This window comes from Pelophylax lessonae (genome assembly GCF_965119305.1).
Source record: "Pelophylax lessonae genome assembly, chromosome: 6".
Taxonomy (NCBI): Eukaryota; Metazoa; Chordata; class Amphibia; order Anura; family Ranidae; genus Pelophylax; species Pelophylax lessonae.
In genome coordinates, this window is record NC_138773.1 from 204,383,471 (window position 1) to 204,402,931 (window position 19,461).

The following is a 19,461-nucleotide window of genomic DNA, read 5'->3' on the forward strand; positions in this document are numbered from 1 at the left end:
TATAGCACTGATTACTGTAGTAATGTCACTGGTAACCCCAAAAGTGTCAAAAATGTCAGTCAAGGGTCCTATCTGTCCGCCGCAATGTCGCAGTCCCGCAAAAAAATCGCAGATCGCCACCAGTACTCGTTAAAAAAAAAAAAACAACAAAAATTACAAAAATCTTTCCCTTAGTTAGTAAACGCAATAACTTTTGCGCAAACCAATCAAAATACGCTTTTTTCGATTTTTTTTTTTTTTTTTTTTTTTTTTTTACCAAACATATGTAGCAGAAAACAAATTGGCCTAAAATGTTAAAAAATTTAGATTTTTACATTTTTTTTTTTGGGGAATTTCATATAAAAAAATGTGAAAAATATTGTTATTTTTGCAAAATTGACGCTCTTTTTTTGTTTATAGCGCATGATCAAAAAATCGCACAGGTGATCAAATACCACCAAAAGAAAGCTCTGTTTGTGGGAAAAAAAGGACGTCAAATTCGTTTAGGTACAGCGTCGCACAACCGCGCAATTGTCCGTTAAAGTCACGCAGTGCCGAATCGCAAAATAGGCCCTGGTCAGGAAGGGGGTAAAATCTTCCTGGGCTTAAGTGGTTAAAGTAAAAGTTTACCAGTATTGTACATTATATTTAAAATAATTATATCCATGCAAAAAAGTCTCAGTCTTTAGTACTACTTTAATATAAAAGATTTATATCCCCCCACCTCTGACTCCCAGTTAAAATACCCTGTATATCCTACCTCTAAAAAAGATAGACAAATACAGTTAGGTCCATATATATTTGGACACAGGCACAATTTTGGCTCTGTATGCCACCAGAATAAAAATAAAATGAAACAATCCAAACTAATTTGAAGTGCAGACTTTCAGCTTTAATTCAAGGGGTTGAACATAAATATCAAGTACAAACTTTAGGAACTGCGACCATTTGTATACACAGTCCCCACCCCTATTTTCAGGGGCTCAAATGTAATTGGACAAATGAATATAATCATAAATAAAATGTTCATTTTTAATATTTTGATGAGGATCATTTAGATATAGATATAAATATTATAACATAAGATGTTTGTGGGGTTCTAAGTAATTTTCTAGCAAAAAATACTGAAGCAACAAGTGTCAGAAATAGGCTTAGTCTTTAAGAGGTTAAACTGCCCTCACTTTACAGATGGAAGTTCATTCCTATGATCTAAAAGAACAAAATGATACATTGTAAAACGTTGTGTTTTATAGTTATCTAGCAGCCTTAATAATGTTGATAAAAATTAGGTGGAGATTTTTTTTTGACAGCTGTGAGTGAGCAGAGAACAGCTCTGTAAGAATAGAGGACAAGCTGTTTTAAGATTGTGAGATTTGGGGTGAATCGTGATCGCACATTTTTTAACGATTAATCGTGCAGCTCTAGTCCCCAACCAAACTGTCAAAATATCAAATGGCTGGTGTCATAACTCAGTGTTTCTCAACTCTAGTCCTCAGGGCACACTAAAGCCCCGTACACACGTACCGATTGTCGGCCGTAAATATTCGGCCGACGACCCATCGGCCGATTGTAGGCTTGTTAGTATGATGTTTCCGACAGCCGACAGCGCATTTTCGGCCGAACAGAATCTGTTGTGCAGGCATTAAAATTTTTGTTGGCCAACACCAGAAAGGCCGATTATTCGCCAGTCAGTACAGATTTCGGCCGACAATCAGCAGATTAGCAAGACTGGGCATGCTCGGAAAAGAAAAAAGACAAGGAAAGTTAACCATCCCATGACCTCACTTCTGCAGTCGGCTGTTGTTGGCCGACAAAATTCGTGTGCAGTCTTTTGCACTTTTCAACAGACACGACAGCCCTGGACAAAAGACGGCCGATCGTTCAGCCGATGATCAGTACGTGTGTACGGGGCTTTACAGACCAGATTTTAAGTATTACCTTGAGGAGATGCAGACTAGAATACTACCATCACTGAGCAGCAAATTATATCACCTGTGATGTATTTCAGTTTTCTTGCAAATCTGGCCTGTTAGTATGCCCTGAGGACTGGAGATGAGAAACACTTTTCATAACTGATCACTTGTGCAGCACCATGGCAGTTGCAGATCAAACAGAAGCAGCTCACTTGGCTGTAAAGGATAACAGGATTTCATTCCACTTTAAAGTGTTTGTTACCCCAACACTTCATATTCCTTATGTGCCTGTTTTACTATGTAGTTATATTCAAAAGTATCCTGATCTTTGTATTGCTTACCTTGTGTGAAATTCCTGGTGTTCCTGCCAGTCCTTCTGCTTTTCTATCAAAAACTGACCACATTAAGCAGGAGAACACATTGTGGTCCTTTCTCTATCTCTGCTGGGAACTCAGCCTCCTCTCCTCCAATGATCAGACTTGTCCTGACATGCCTCCCCTGCACTGCTTATCACTGGAAAGATCAGTGTACTGTTGCTTCTCCTCCCCCTAGCTCTTATGCAGCTGTGAACCGAGGGAATGTGTTTACTTATAAAAAAAAAAAGAGAAAAAAAGGTATTTGTGTTTTGTTTTTTTTGTTTTTTTTTTTTTTGTTTTTTTATCCATACACAAATGTTTTGCCTTAGGGCTCTTTCACACGGGCGATCAGTTTTTATTCTCCGCTCCGGTGCTTTTTTTTTTTTTTTTCATGGAGCGGATGACACTTGTGTCATCTGCTCCGTATGTCCGCATATCATCCCATCCGTTTGCGGATGATATACGGACATAATGTAAGTCTATGGGCATTGCGGATGTCAGTGGATGACACCGCTGACATCCGATTTTGCTTCCTTTCCATTTTTTGAACGGAAGAAAAATAGGATTCTGTTCCGTTCCAAAAAATGGAACAGAACTGAAAGGAAGAAAATCGGATGTCAGCGGATGGTATTCCGCTGACATCCGCAATCCTATTGACTTACATTATGTCCGTATATCACCCGCAAAAAATAGGATGATTTGCGGACATACGGAGCGCCCGTGTGAAAGTGCCCTTACACTTCTATTTTAGTGTCCATTCACACTACCGCGACCATTCAGCCTGACAAGTCGCGATCCATGCAGTGCTACAGGACCCGTTCTAATAGGAGCGACACAAGTCGCTCCGACTTAGAAAAAGGGTCCTGTACTACTTCGGGGCGACCTTGCATTATATGAAGTCCGTGCAAGTCGCGCCGAAGTCGCGGTGCACGGGACTTCACAGGTCGCCCCGAAGTCGGAGCGACCTAGTGTGAACCGGGACTTAAACTGAATGGGTTGTTTTACAAAGGTAATCATTTACAATCACTTTAAGGCTGTCAGCAGATCGGCCTCTACAAATTTAGCAGTGCCTAAAAATGGAGAGAAATTGAGCATGTGCAGAGCAGGGGGAGACAGTGTATTACTGGGTTTTAAACAGTAGAGGCGCGTATTTTTAATGTTTTACATAGCTATACCTGCAAAAGGGGCCAGCCTGAAGTGATCTAGCAGGCCCTAATTTTCTGACTAAATTTCTACTTTAACAATATATAGAAGGGGAAAACTAGGTACGCAAGTAAAAAGGTAAGCAGCAATTTTTATTCATTTATGTCATGCTATATGTTTGGAAACATGTAACGTACACTCGCCAGCCACTTTATTAGGTACATCTGTTAAATTGCTGATTGTAAAAATGATTTACAACTGTGTGATGCTATCATGTCAATATGGACCAAAATCTCTGAGGAATGTTTCCAACACCTTGTTGAATCTATGCCATGAAGAATGAAGGCAAAAGGGGGTCCAACCTGGTACTAGCAAGGTGTACCTAATAAAGTGTCCAGAGAGTGAGTATAAAGTTATCCCAGTTTGTCTGCAAGCGTGGAAATACACTTGAAGCTCCAGATTGTGGAACACACATATTATTGCCTGTGCCCTTTTCTATGGCATAACACAAATGGTTGTCTGAAGTGACCATTAGGCCCCGTAAACAAGATCAGAAAATCGGGCGCAAAATCTTGCTTTCAAAGCGATCGTAAGATAATCTGATCCTTAGTACAGAGCTTTTGAGAGCCAATCATGATAGCTCATCCGATATTATCCGATAAGACATGCATGAAAAATGTTTTTAGTACGATACCAGATCGTATGATTTTTGTTTAATCAGTACAGTTGTTGTTTGAAAATGCAATACAAATACATTACAACACATTGCATCACTTTCCAATTTTTCATTCTGTCGTACGAGAATTTTCGTAACTTTAGTAAACTGTTCATTTTTTATATAAGATTAGCATGTGTAGCACCCTACAAATAGGTGCTAGGTAAAACTATAGTGGGCTTTGTCTGCCTAACAGCAGGGCTGTGATTTATCTAGTCAGGGTGTCAGGGCTTCCAGATGTGCCTGCTGAGGGGAGAAGTATCCCCACTGGCTCCTGTGAGCGGCGTCTCATAGGGCAGTGTGGGAAGCCCAATCAGGGGACACATCCCAGCTTGTAACTACCCCAGAAGGCAGATTACGTTGCAAGGGATTCCTGGAGTGGGTATAAGTTTAGGAGCACGTGAAAAAGTCCAAAAAATACATTTTTGTGTCCGGAACTGTTATATCCGCATCAGGCCGGGTGTGAGATTGCAACTGGGGAGGCAGGAAGAGTGGACTGAGACTAGAGGCCCACAGAGAGGGATGCTTGTGGCAACGCAAATGCTCCAGGAAAGACTGTAAAGGGACCAAGACTCTTTATATGGATTAAGAGGTGTATTCTGCTGTCAGGAAGTGGAAAGCTGGAGACAAGTATGTCAGGATGCGTGAATGCAGTAACTGCCTGATAGCAAGGAATCCTAGGGTGGACAGTGCAAATGGTGTCAAGGGTCCAGGGAAGGACAGAGAAGTGTACGCCGGAGGTCCTAGTGTGTTGAGTGAAAATGGAGGCCAGGGGCACGGGAAGAGAGGTGGCGGGGGCAGGGTGGTGGTGCAAGCTATGTGGAAGAATGTCAACCGTGCATCTGATAGCGGGACATTTATTCTTTATGGCTGGTGCACACATACTGTGGGGATTGTAGTCGGCCATGCAGAGGAGGCTCGTGGAGCTAGTCCCGGAGCCAGTATAGAAGATGTTAATTGCACGTGTGTGGCAAGGAAGAGGAGTATCGACCGTGCAGTCGGTGGCGGGATGCTGCTCTTGCCGAGCAAGAGAGGGCGGCTGGCTTTATGCAAGAAAAGCGCAGTGGAGGCCCTAGTGCAATTAAGGTGGGCGGATGTATGTCTGGCAAGTGACATACTCCGCTTTGCAGCTACTTCCCAAGTGTTTGCAGCGCAGCAGCATGGCAGGGGAAGAGTTACAGTACCGCGCAGGAAAGCGCGCCACAAGCAGATCTGCCCAAAGGGAGGAGTCGCCGCCCAAAATGGAGAGTGGGTGGAGATAGCGGGAACTTCTGGCCAATCCGGAGAGACCCACTCTATTAATATCCCCTCCTCCGGGCGCGGCCGTGCGGGAGACACGTGTAGGAGAAGGAGATATGTCATTCACCAGAGGAGCAAAGTGTTCCCGCTATGGCTACCACGTGGCCGAAAACCCTGCGGAGAGCCGAGAGCAGATCTACCCACCCGATCCCCCGCTAGCTACCCATATGCTCCAAGGGAGGTCATGCTGTTAGAAAAATTCAGGGACTGGTGGTGTGATGAACTCATCTGGGACTTTCTCTTTGTTCCCAAGCGGTATCGAGATTCTCCGGAGGAAGGATTGAAAGAAAAAATTAAAAAGGTCAAGGTTCAATGGTATTATGGGCGCTCCATCTACATAGATAGGGTGGAGGTCCGTCGCCCAGATGGCTCCAGACAAGCCTGATCCATCCGGGTCAAAAATGAAAATGACTATGTTCAAATACCTCATCCGGAGTACTGTATCTGAGAGAAAACAAATTTATCAGTATTCACCAGTGGCTAGAGGAGAAAGGAGAGACTTAACAAGAAAATTTGTGTGGCCGGCTACCACAACTGACCAAGGAAATCTTTTGTTCATAAAAGAGTGCTGAAGTCACGTTGCATCTGCTGAAGGGAAATATACCCCTTGGGCCATCGGTCCAGGATCTTAGGAAAAGTCAAATGTTGTGTTGCTAGACCTTTTGGGGTCCGGGTCTTTTGAAAGATAGATTTTGTGTGTTGGATCCTTTGGGCCATCAGGCCAGGATCTGTTGTGGATTACAAATGGTTGTGTGAGATTTGACCCACAGTCTACACAGAAGAAGAAATTGTTGCAAAGTTCGTGAGGGTCAAGAGCTTTGGTGTGTTGCCCTGCTGGACCCCTGTGATGTTCCCTGACTCAGCAGGACTGTGGGTCATGAGAGACTGACCTGCCCTGTTTTCTCACTGAAGTGCTCAAAGAGACAGCAGAAGGCGCTCTGTTTCACTTCAATAAAGAGGACTCTGCTTAGACAGCTAGTGTGAGGGGGATCAGCTCTTCCAAGTTAAAGGAGGACTCTGGCGCGTCAAGACACTGGTTGGCAGAGACAACTGTTCAGTTATATAGAAATGTGATGGGATTTCCATATGATGTATGAGGTTGACTAACTTTTGCTCCCTTTCTTTGTACAAGGTGGGACCACCTTAGAGTTAGGCAGTCAGGATGTTTGCATTGTATTTTTCCTTGTTCTCCACCAGGTAAGTTTATTTGGTGGGGGTGCATCAGTCTTCATGCACCTTAAAATGTGTATATACATGTACAGCAGATTGTAAAGATATATTTTTTCACGCTAATTCATTCTGTAAATTCGTTTTTCCCTTTTCCCCCTTTCCAGGTTTGTGGGATACTCCTGATTTTTTGATAAGAGGTGGCTGCCTCAGAGTCAGAGGGACCTGACTCATTTTTTTGTGGGGTGGGTGTAGCAACCTACAAATAGGTGCTAGGTAAAACTGTAGTGGGCCTTGTCTGCCTAACAGCAGGGCTGTGATTTATCTAGTCAGGGCTTCCAGGTGCCTGCTGAGGGGAGAAGTATCCCCACTGGCTCCTGTAAGAGGCATCTTATAGGGCAGTGTGGGAAGCCCAATCAGGGACACATCCCACCAGCTTGTAACTACCCCAGAAGGCAGATTACTCTGCAAGGGATTCTGGGAGTGGGTATAAGTTTGGAGGGAAGTGTGTGGCACGGTGTCTTTGGCGGGAGCAGAGTCCCAGGAAGGAGAGTGCGGCTGTCTCTCCTCCTGTCTGAGGAAGGTGGATATCTCGGGGTGTCGTCTGAGTGTCCAGAGAGTGCTGAGTTCAGCTGAGGGGATCCGGTGTGCCGAGAGCCTGCGGAGAGAGAGATGGGTCCAGTCCCAGGAAAGCCTACACAGGTCGTGAGTACTGTGGATTGCCCCTGGGGGTCTGCCTAGAGTCAGAGGGGACTACTCCGGAAGAGGTTCTGGGATCCAGAGTCAGCTAGCTGTAAAGGGGGTACCTAGGTTGAGGACCCTGAAGTTGTAAAGTGGGTACATAGTCAGTGGACCCTGAAGAGTTCAAGTAGTAAAGGGGGCACCTGCACTCTGGGCCCTGAATTGTATTGCGTGTGCTAGTTACAGTGATAGGTATTTGGAGTTCTACAAAATACTACCTCAAGCTGTGCCAGGCGGGGGAAAGTAGTCAGAGACTTACACAGTGAAACAGTGTTAGGAGTACAGTACTACAGTTCTCAGTCTTGGATCTACTGGACTACAGGTCGGGGATTCAACACTTGATCTGTTACACAGAGTGTTCTCAGAGTCAGTGAGCGTTGGCTGGCGCCGGCTGGGGTCAAGGATGCGCCAAGGGGCATTTTCAGGATCGAAGTCCCAATTGTAATTAGTTCAAGTCAAAAGGAGTATCCCACTCATTCCCTTCTCCCATCCCCTTAATTTATAATAAAACCATAAACAAAGATGCCGGAGTTGTCACTGCTTCAGTTGTCACACCGGGGGACTCAGCTCACATGGGATTCCGGTACTAATGGCAGACCCACACCAGGCCATAGGCCTAGAAACCTTGCTACACATGCAAAAAAAAAAACATATGATGATTAGTCTGATAATCTCATCATGTAACAGGCATTAATGTTGAGGGCTCCGTTAGTTAACACTGATGTCTAAGGGTTCATTCAGAGCACTCCAGCCTGATAACTGTCATTATAATTACCGTACAAAGGATCCTTTTGATTTTTTATTGCAGCCTCTTTTGAAACAAAAATCGTATAGGAACTCATTAGACAGAATCTGGTTTTTGGCACCATATGTTTTGTTCAAAATGCGATCATACTTTAATCAATGTTTTCCTTGTTGCTGTAGTCTTTGCTTACTGTAAGCATTTTCAGTACTGTCTGGAAACTTGAGTATAATATATTCTATGATATATCTAATTGTCTTCTACAGCTTGAATATATGCAGCTTTCAGAGAATGGATCTGACAAACGCCTCGTCAGGTTCCACACTCCAAACTGTGAAGGACCGGATGAGGGAAAAATTGAATGGGAAGTTAAAGGCTGCAAAATTTCAGACATCTTTTGCTTCAAAAATTAAGTCAAAAAACTTCAGTAAGTTTTCAAAACATGTTAAGAAATGTGGCAATAGATTTTCCATTTGCTCACTTATTTATGAACCTTTTCTGCATTTCTTTACTATATATCATGTACATCAGTCCCTGCTTCAGAAGGAACTTATAGCCTAATGGCCCCATCACAATCTCATGTATATACAGGTCAGTTTGGCATCAAATCAGTCAGTCTATTAGTTTGGTTTAAGATTGTGTTAAGAAGTTGGAGTGCCTGGCGGAAATCCAGCATGTGGGAACCTAATGAAAATGTCAGAGAGTGTCATTTATTGGATTTAAACTCGTTACCAGGCTCATCACTAATGGACCCAAAAAAAAGTGTTTGTAGTGATGCCCTGCAGTTTTCAGGCAGAAGAACCCCCCCCCTTTCACCATGTTTATAAATGGGACTCTTAAGCCCCGTACACGCAATCAGATTATCGAACGATCTGTCCTCCGTTTTTTGTGGCATGCTAATCTGATGTGGAAAGTGAAGAGGTTATTTTCATACGAATTTTCCCGTACGACAGAATTCTACTTCAGAAGTGATGTCATGTGTTGGATTGCTCTGTATGTGTTCTTTCGTCTCTGAGCATGCCTAGTCTTGCTCCTTAAGATTTTTTTCCATCAAAATCTGTACTAATGAGATGAAAATCGGACGTTTTTTTGACGGACGACAAAAATTATATAGCCTGCACATCAGGATTTTGTCAGCCAAAATGTCGGAGTTGGCTGTCGAAAGCACCATACTAACAATCCGAAAATCGGCAAATCGGTCGTCGGACGACTTTTCACTACAGATTTTCTTATCGTGTGTACGGGCCTTTAGTCACACTTAGGCTCCATTCACACCTGAGCGTATCATTTTCAGGAGTTATTTTTATTTTTTTATTTTTTTGGGGCTTTTTTCAGGCGTGTTTTTGGGCTAATTTCGGGCATCTTTTAGGGGGGTTTTCAGGCGTTTTTTGGGGGGTTTTCAGGCATTTCTTGCAGGTGTTTGGAGTCAGGCATTGACATCTAACAAAAACACTTGTAATCTGCCAAAAAAAGAAGCTCATATACTTTTTTGAGCTTCAGGTGTTTTGCTACAGGTGACCAAATGCTCATATGTGAACAGGGGCCATTGAAATGAATGGGATTTTGCTTGTTGGGCGTTTGGAACTTTAGAGATGAGCGCTTTTTACAAGCTGAAATATGCTCAGGTGTGCACAGGGCCTTACAGTATGTCTACAGCTCGTTCCCAGAGGCATTCTTGCCTCATATTCTTTGCTCAAAGAAAAGAACCCCAGTGCATTTTTTTTTTAAAGAAGAGGTTGTACGCTGAGTTGTTTGGGCCAAAATCTAGGCGTTACACAAAGGCAAATAGACAACAGAGATTTTATTGTTTCCATTCTCAAAGGCTCCATTCACACCTGAGCATATAGTTTTCAGGCGTTTTTTTGGGGCTTTTTTCAGGCAGTTTTATTTGGCTTTTTTTTGGGGCTTTTTTCAGGCGTTTTGTTGGGCTTTTTTCAGGTATTTTGTTGGGCGTTTTTTGCAGTTGTTTGGAGGCAGGCATTGGCATCCACCAAAAACGCTTGTAATCTGCCAAAAAAGAAGCTCATGTGTTTTTTGAGCTTCAGGCGACAAAATGCTTATATGTGAACAGGGGCCATTGAAATGAATTGGATTTTGCTTGTTGGGCATTTGAGACTTTTTAGAAATGAGCATTTTACGAGCTAAAAAACGCTCATGTGTGAACAGGGCCTAAACAATTCTGTGCAGCAATAAGGCTTCATGCACATTGGAGCTTTTATAAACGCAGCCTCAAAAACACATTTAGGTGTATTAGGCGCTTGAGTGTTTATTTCATTGGACAGAATATTAGTTTATTCTGGCCATTGAAATGATAAATGCTCACGCGCTAAACGCGCCTAACACTTAGGCGCATTAGCTTTTTATTTTCTGCCAAAATGCTCCTCTCTGGAACGCACAAGTAATGTGTTTTTTTTATTTTAATTTTTTTTTATGTCTCTGAATGCCCCTGCCTCTAAACTCCTATAAATGCTTATGTGTGCATGGATACATAAGCTAACATGGAGGGGCATTTAGACGCAGAGAAAACAAAAGACAAACAGCAGTAAAACAGGCACTTTTGAGCTCAAGTGTGCATGAGGCCTAATTAGTAGCCATTTAGGTCACACGCTGAAGCTGTTTTATAATTAAAAAAGGAGCAGCCAAGTGCATGCTGCTTGATGTTAATGTAGGTTTATTGGCTTTTTTCCTATCATGACTAGTTCTACTTTAAAGGGAACTACGGTATTTGCGTTTTTTTTTTTCACTTGTCGTCATACCTGAATGTTTTACAATTTTACATGCAACAGTGGGTCCGACTTTGCAGAAGGATAATGAGTCTCATCCAAGTCACACCCATCCATAGTTGCATCAAGGTTGCACAACTTTTGGAGTCGTAAAAGTGTGACTGAAGCCTAAAGCCTCGTACACACGCAACGAATTTCCGCCGACCGGTTGTCCGTCTTTTGTCCAGAGTCGTGTCTGTTGGTTGGAATGTGCTCTAGACTGCACACGAATTTTGTCGTCCGACAGAATTCTACTTCAGAAGTGATGTCGTGTGTTGGATTGCTTTCTTTGTGTTCTTTCATCTCTGAGCATGCCCAGTCTTGCTCATAAGATTTTTCCCTGTCGAAATCTGTACTGACTGCACGAAAATCGGACATGTTTTGACGGTGGACAAAAATTTTATAGCCCGCACACCAGAATTTTTTCGGCCGAAAAGTCAGTCGGTTGTCGAGAGCACCATACTAACAAGCCGAAAATCTGCAGATCGGCCGTCGGATAAAAATTCCCCGGCCGAATTTCGACGTGTGTGTACGGGGCTTTAGGATATATTCACACCAGAAGCAGTGGGACTGCATTGTGTGGCTATTGCAGCGCAGTCCCAACGCAAAATAAGGTGAAAGGACTTGCCCTCCCCATTCACATCGTTGCATTGCGGTGTGCACTAAAAAAAAGGACTGCATGTAGTACTTTTTAACCGGGGCAGTGGGAGGCAATGAATCGTCTCACACCACACAGCTGTTTCAACAAGGTTCGCTAAAAAAAAAGTAAACAGTGCAGTGGGCTGAGGTTGACACTGCAATGATCCTGTCGGTCCATAGCGGCTGGTGTGCATTAGCCCTTAAAGCGGTGTACAACTGTGGAAAAAAAATTAAGTCAGCAGCTACAAATACTGTAGTTGCTAACTTTTAATATATAGACACTTACCTGTCCCGGGAGCCCACGATGTCAGCGCCCCAACCGATTTTCGGGTGCTGCCGCCACCATTCACTCTAAGGAAGTGAGCCAGTTCCCTACTGCCCATGTGCGAAGTGTGCTGCGCATTCTCATTGGCTCGGCGGCGGTGGAAGGAGAAAGGGGACAGAACTTCAGAGGGATGGCCCTGTGGTGCTGTCTCCCAGAAGTGGGGAAGGGTACCTGTCAAAAACCGGTACCCGTTAACCCCCCCCCTGAAAGGTGCCAAATGTGGAACCGGAGGGGGGGAGGAAGCAAATGGGCTGAAGTTCCACTTTTAGGTGGAACTCTGCTTTAATAAAATCATTCATCCTCTACCTATTTGGAGTACAGCCAAAATAATTGACAGGTTTATTACATAATGTGCGAGTATGCACATGGGAGTCACATCACCAGGATACGGAGTGGGTACATTTGGCAGAGGGTGGCAATTATGATAGAAAAGTCCACTAGGATCTTTTCTGTTATAAAAATACCTCCTGTCAGCAGTTTTTGCAAAGTTTAGTTCAATACTGCTTTAAACAGGTTTTGCATTCTCATACTAGTTTATGAGGATTCACAACTTGCATGAAGGAGATCAACTACAGGTCACATGAACCTGGCAATGAATTATCTCAGAAACCTCTCCAACTTATACAGTAGACAAAAGCTCACTGCCATTGACCTAGTCCCTAAGCCATTTTCAGTCTAACCCAGTAGGACTGCTTCTCCTTGTTCCCATGGGTGATCCGGGGAGCGAAGGCAGTCTAAGTATAAACGGCTGTGGAGGGCCAACATTAAATTAATTTGTTGCTTTTGCTTCAGCTAAAGTACAAAACCTTTTCTTTGCCTATCCAGCAGTTTGTACAGATATGTAGCTTTACAAATAACTGTCAACTTTTGATAAGGAGATGTTGGATTCACTTTTGTAGTCTGATCATTTTAGACATAGGGACTTATCTTCAAAAATACTTGGGGAAAGTATTTGAGAATTCAATTAGGCAGCCAGCAACTATGAATGATAGGAGGTTGGACTTTAAGAATCTGACTACTGCACAATATTTCTTAGATGACTAACTAGTGACTTTTTTTTTTTTCCATGATTTTATATGATATATATTTGTTCATCTAAATGTTCTATATATTTCAGATAACTCATCTATTGTAAAGATCTCCCTAAAGCACAATAATAGGTCTTTAGCCTGTGCTTTGACTGCTGAGAAGGAGAAGTCAAGAATGCTTGAATATGACAAGATGATTTTACAGAAGGAAGTAAAGGAGCTCCATTTTCAGAATGCGCTGCTTAGACAGAACTTAAGTATCGTGGTATGTGTCTTCTTACAATGGTGTAAGTTTAGGCATGGATTGTTGTCAGTATAAGTCAAAGAAAATCTTACAAATTGCTGTGTCATGTTATTTTTTGCTCACTGTGTTGAAGATGTGTTCCTAGAAGCCATCACCCTCTGCATTCTGGGACACGTCACAGGTCTCTGAAGACTGCGTGACCATTCACAAAGTACGGCACGGTTTGTGCTTGTGAAGTGGGAATCCGACTGGGAAGCCACAAGGCTTCACTGCCGGTTTCTCTTAGTTAAAGTGTTACTACACCCACATCAGTAAAATCAGTGTGTATATGCAGTAAAACTTGCTTGTTGTACTCACTGTGGAACCTAAAGGGTTAATCCTCTCCATTGTGTGTAAAGGCTGTGTGATGCTGTCTTCTCTGATCCTCCTCTGATCCTCCTCTTTAACTGACTCCAACCTATCTCTTGATAGAACAGAACATTAGGAGTCAGGCTGCACATGCTCAGCTTGGTGTATGAGAGTGCATGTGACCAGCACAGGGCCAATCAGCACTGTCCAGACAGAGGGTCAGGGGAGAATGAAAACTACAAGCTTTAAGCAGACAGTGATACAAGTCACAAGACTGCTGTATACTGCTGATGAAAAAAATTATTTAGCAGTTTATATTTACTAAAACTATTGCATGTCCATGTCCTGAGTACTGTGGGAGACCAGATATAGTGAATGCAGGGTCCTGGATTTAGTAACACTTCACGATGTAGGCATCTGGACCAGAAGCCGATTAAAGAATCTGCTTGGGTGAGGACAGAACTGGATCCCTTGACAAGTAAGTGCCTTTTTATATTAACAGTAAGCAGCTACAGTATTTGTAGCTGCTGACTGTTAATATAAGGACACTTACTTGTCCTTATATTAACTTTTGGGGGGAGAACAGATCTCCTATTTAAACTGGAATTAAATCATCCTATCCATTACATTAGCGGATGTCCCCATCTTAGCCTCTATTTAGATCGGCAGTTGCCATGGGGCTGCACATTTTATCAGCCAGTCACTAGCAATTTGAGAGCTTTAAAGTTTGAAAGCTGACATAAGCACACCGGCAACTGTGATGGTTATTACCAAAGGTGTGTTGTATCTGTTTTGGGAAACCATAAAATTGGTAGTTTTAGTTCTGCTTTAAAGTAAAACTAAACTTTGGTTTGAAAGGAAAATATTGTACTCAAGTATGCATTCTTAAAGAAGTTGTAAGGGGGTGGAGTCTAAGATGGCGCCGGGAGCAGACGTGCAGTAACTGAGCTCCCGACTCCGGCGTGTATCCTGACAATACACCCAGCTTGATCTCCCTGGTGTTCGGCCGCTTCCACTCTCTGATGTCGGTGTCCTGAGCGTGGGGATAGGTGGAGGTCAGGCTATCCAGCGTCGGGCAATCCAGCGTTCATTGTGTTGACTGGTGCAGGCTGTCTCCTGGTGTCCCGGCGGGCTGTGCTGGGCGGCTCGTCTGCTCCGTCGTCCCCTTCGCGGCTGCTCTGAGGAGCTGGATGCCACAATATTGGCTGAGACCAGAGATCGGAGGGACGGGACTGACTGCAGCAGTGCGAGCGGTGTGAGGTGTACGGACTGAACGTGCACTGGACGGCTGGGGTGCTTGATGATTTCCCTGTGGATCCGTTGGTAGATCCTTGGACGCCGCATCGGGGAAGTAAAGAGGGAGTAAAGAGGAGCTGACTTGGCTGGTAGTTACCGGACTGCTGGCACTGGCCGGTCTTCCTATGCTCCCTGTAGATGCTGACAAACTGGTAATCTATGTGAAACCTTGGTCAAAGGAAAAGCAGTGAGTAAACCCTGGTCAGAGGAAAGCAGTGAGTAATACTCAAGTTGCAATACGCAAGCTGGATCAAGCCCCTTCATTTATTTAAATGACTTTTTTTTCTCAGATCGCCTTTCAGGACAGCACCTGGAGAGAGCGCAGCTCCACCCAATCCACAGGAAACACTGCAAATAAAAACTCCTCCTCTTCCACCATGCCTCAGTCATTTGTGTTTCCTCCGCCATGGTGGAAGCATTGCAGGAGCTATGTGGAAAGGGCTGCACTCTCTCCAGGGGGAGAGAAGGATTTATTGCCCAGTTTTGTGTTTGCTGTTTCAGCTTGGAGACCATCCCAGCTCCCCTCCCTGGAGTGTCAAAGGGGGTATGCTCCGGAGCCTCTCACCTCGTTCGCTCAGGGGAGCTGAAACCCATCGGAGGATCCGGTCCGGGCGTCAGAGATCCGCGCTTCGGCCGGTCGGCGGGTGGGGAGCCGCTTTTGGCATTTGAATCTCCCGCACTTTCGGACTCTGATCCCGGGGACGCGCGGCGTCCCTTCCGGTGGACGGGACTTCCGGTGGGGGCGTGGCGGCGTTTGCTCCAACCGCAGTACACGCAGGGGTCAGAGGCAGGTCACGAGGTCGGCGCTTCCGCTTCCGGTCCACAGAGGAGGACGCGGGAAGCGGTATTTAAATGGAGAGATCTGCCAGCAAGCTGCACTTTTCAACAACATGGAGGAAAAGTCTGCAGCGACGGTGGAAGCAGGCACCGCCAGCGCCGGCCAAGCTCAGGTAGGAGAGGTGCAGTGGTGCCTCTTTTTTCTTTACTGTGTGAGCTTTTATTGTGGGGTTTCTTCCTTCCTCCTTTGGAGCCTGCCCTGTAGACTGAGTAACTGTTCCCAGTCTAACAGGATACATATGCATCTGGGAGTCTTTTCTTCTGATCCTTTTTGGTGTGGGTCACGATTTTCTCCCTTGCAAGAAATCACTAAGTGGTGGTTTTCTTTTATTTGTGGTTATTGGGCTTTCATGGTGGCTTTTTCTTTACTAGGTTAAAGCCACAGTGAAGACAAGAGCCCCAGCATCAAGGAAATGCCCTTCATGCAAGAATCCACTCAGAGATTCCTGGGTGAAGCCACTTTGTAAAACATGTATTGCTGACCTTGTGAAGGAAGAGTCTAGTCAGCAGAATAATGAATTCATATCTTCATTTAAAGAACTCACAGACACCCTGTCCTCAGTTCGTTCCCTGTTATCCAGGACGCCACAAGTTCTATCAGATTCCCAACAAACGGGTGGTACATCTTCCCAGCCGTCTACTTCTAAGTCTGCAGTGTCAAGTGATTCAGAAGATGAGGGGGAGAGTGCTCTCTGTTCCATCAGGGATTCAGAGGAGGAAGAGAAGGAAGAGGTGGCTAGTTCTTCCAGATACAAATTATCCTTGGAAGAGGTTGATGAGTTGCTGAAAGCGATTTACACCACGTTGGAAATCGCAGAAGAAAAGGTGCAAGTTTCACTTCATGACAGAATGTACCAGGGCCTTGAACAGACAAAGCGCAGGGTTTTTCCTGTTCATAAAGTCCTTACTGAATCTATTGAAAAAGAGTGGAAGGACCCAGAGAGGGCCCCTTTTTTCTCTAAATCCCTAAGAAGGAGATTTCCGTTTGAAGAGGATACGGCGCACCTATGGAACAAAAAGCCCAGAGTGGATGCTGCTTTTTCTCAGGTGTCTCGCCGCACGGATTTGGCGTTCGAAGACATGGGTGTTCTGAAAGACACCATGGATAAAAGGGCAGATTCTCTCCTTAAAAAGGCTTGGGACTCCTCTACGTCTAGCCTTAAGCCGGCCACGGCCTCCACGGTGGTAGCCAGAAATCTTGAGTGCTGGCTCGAACAACTTAAAGGGCATGTGGAGGCTGGAACAGCAAGGAAAGATCTCCTGGATTCATTTCCGCTGCTCCTAAAGGCAGTAAAATATATGGCCGATGCTTCTGCTGAGTCTATCAAAATGTCTGCCAGGTCAGCAGCCCTTGTCAACTCTGCCAGGAGGGCGGTCTGGTTGAAAACCTGGACAGGTGATTCAGCTTCTAAGGTGAAACTCTGTGGTTTACCTTTTGCCGGTGACTTGCTTTTCGGGCCTGAATTGGAAGCAATTCTTGACAGAACGGCGGATAAGAAGAAAGCCTTTCCATCAAAAAAGAAATCTCCTCCTAAGAAGAGATTTCGTTCTGTTCAACAAACCAACAGAGGTCGTGAACAAGATCAGAGATCAAGATGGACCTCCCATAAAGGCAAAGGGAAAGGTGGAGTCCTCTTTAGACCACCTGACCAGGCCAATAAAAGCAAGTGACAACAGTCTTCCAGTGGGAGGAAGGCTGTTATGGTTCCTCCCACGTTGGGAAGACGTATCCGCAAGCCCCTTTGTGAAGAATATAGTGGCTCAAGGATACAAACTGGAGTTTTCGGAGACACCTCCAAGCAGATTCCATGTTACTCCCCTTCCAAGGGATCCGGAAGAGGCTTCCTCAATGATGTCTCTTTTACAAGAGCTGATTCAACAGGAAGTGATTATCCAAGTCCCCGAGGGGCAACAAGGCCGTGGGTTTTATTCTCGGATCTTTCTAGTGAAAAAACCCTCAGGCAAGTACCGAATGATCCTAAATTTGAAAATCCTAAACAGATCAATTCGGTACAAGCACTTCAGGATGGACACCATTTATTCAGTGACCAAACTGTTGTCCCCAAACTGTTTCATGGCATCCTTGGATCTGAGGGACGCTTGCCTGCACATCCCAATAAATCAGGAGTGCCAGAAATTCCTAAGGCTGGCGGTCAATCTCGGGGAATCGGTCTGGCATCTGCAGTTCAGGGCCCTCCCCTTTGGCCTCTCATCTTCTCCAAGGGTGTTTACCAAGGTAATGGCGGATGCCCTAGAGCCATTAAGGCTGAGGGGTATTTCAATTGTCCCTTACCTGGACGATCTGCTAATTTTTGCAGAGTCCAAGAGCCAGGCGTTGGTACACCTTCAGGAGACTCAGGACCACCTAGAGAGTCTGGGGTGGCTCATGAATTTGGAGAAATCCAGCTTGATTCCATCTCAGCAGATAAAATTTCTGGGATACAGAATAGATTCGGTCCTCCAGAAGGTGTTTCTACCTCAAGAAAAGATCGAGAAGACTCAGAACGCAGTTGCTCGATTACAAACCAATCATCAGGTTACTGTCAGGTCGGCCATGGCAGCTTTGGGCTTACTCACAGCCGCTATCCCTGCAGTACAGTGGGCAAGACTGCATTCCCGTCTTCTCCAGAGAGACGTTCTGCAGAGTTGGTCATACCCGGAACATCTGGAGAAATCCATCAGAATCTCCACGAAAGCAAAGAGATCTCTGTGGTGGTGGAGGAATTCCAGAAATCTGGAAGAAGGTCTGCAATGGACTTTCCAGACGAACAAACGTCTGACGACGGATGCCAGTTCGTGGGGTTGGGGAGCCCACCTGGAAGGCCGGACGATGCAAGGGACATGGTCCAAAGCAGAGTCCAGGAAATCATCCAACTGGCGGGAGTTGAAAGCCATCCTTTTGGGTCTTTGGTCCTTTCAACAGACAGTCAGGGGCCATCATGTGCAAGTTCTGTCGGACAACATGACAGCAGTGGCCTACGTGTCAAAGCAAGGAGGCACAAGAAGCAGACAGCTATCAGATCTGGCAATACAGCTACTCTCCTGGGCGGAGAAAAATCTAGCCTCTCTGACAGCGGTGCATCTGAAGGGGTCACAAAACCTTCTAGCAGATCTGCTGAGCAGGAAAAAGGTGTTGGAATCAGAATGGAGTCTGAATCAAGAAGTATTCATGCAGATCGTGGAAGTCTGGGGTCTTCCCCAAATAGATTTGTTCGCTTGTCAACAGAACACCAAAGTCCAAAGATTCTTTTCCCTACACAGGGAGGATCAGGACTGGAGCTTGGATGCTCTAGCCCATCCATGGGACTTCCGTTTGTCTTACGCGTTCCCTCCATTCCAACTGATTCCGTTGGTTCTCAAGAAGTTCAGGGAAGAAAAGACCAACTTGATTCTGATTACACCTTACTGGCCAAAGAGACCTTGGTTCGCCCTCCTGCTGAATCTTGCCTCAGAACCTCCCTGGAAGCTTCCGTACAGGAGAGATCTTTTGACACAGGGGAACCTAGTGTACCCAGAACTGGACCGCTTACAACTGACAGCGTGGTTACTGAAGAAGACATCTTGAGAGCCAGAGGCCTGTCAGAAAAAGTTATCTCCACCCTTCTCTCCAGCAGGAAGAAGGTGACTAGGGATATTTACTTGAAAGTCTGGAGAAAATACAACTTTTGGTGTTCCAGCAAAAATTTTGAATTAAAAAATTTAATTTCAGTGCTTGAGTTCCTCCATGAGGGAATGGAGAAAGGACTAGCAGCAAGTACTTTAAAGACGCAAGTAGCGGCACTTTCAGTTTTTTTTTTTCGAAAAGACTTTGTCCCAAGAGACTCTAATCATTCGTTTTTTCAAGGCATTAGCCCGCAATAGGCCAATAGCCCTTAAAGTATTTCCCAAATGGGATTTGACCATTGTGTTACAAGGTCTAACTAAGTT

General features: G+C 44.7%; 1 protein-coding gene across 1 annotated transcript in view; it reads left to right on the forward strand.

The window, feature by feature from the left end:
* The window catches only part of SGO2 (shugoshin 2), a gene marked incomplete at its 3' end in the record, with an annotated part of 107,873 nt that overhangs the window by 6,141 nt on the left and 82,271 nt on the right, over nucleotides 1–19,461 (forward strand). Inside the window, exons 2-3 of the mRNA XM_082260579.1 lie at nucleotides 8,322–8,482; nucleotides 12,899–13,074. Coding sequence (XP_082116705.1) covers nucleotides 8,347–8,482; nucleotides 12,899–13,074 — 312 coding nt within the window. The 5' untranslated portion in view covers nucleotides 8,322–8,346. The remainder of the gene's footprint in view (nucleotides 1–8,321; nucleotides 8,483–12,898; nucleotides 13,075–19,461) is intronic.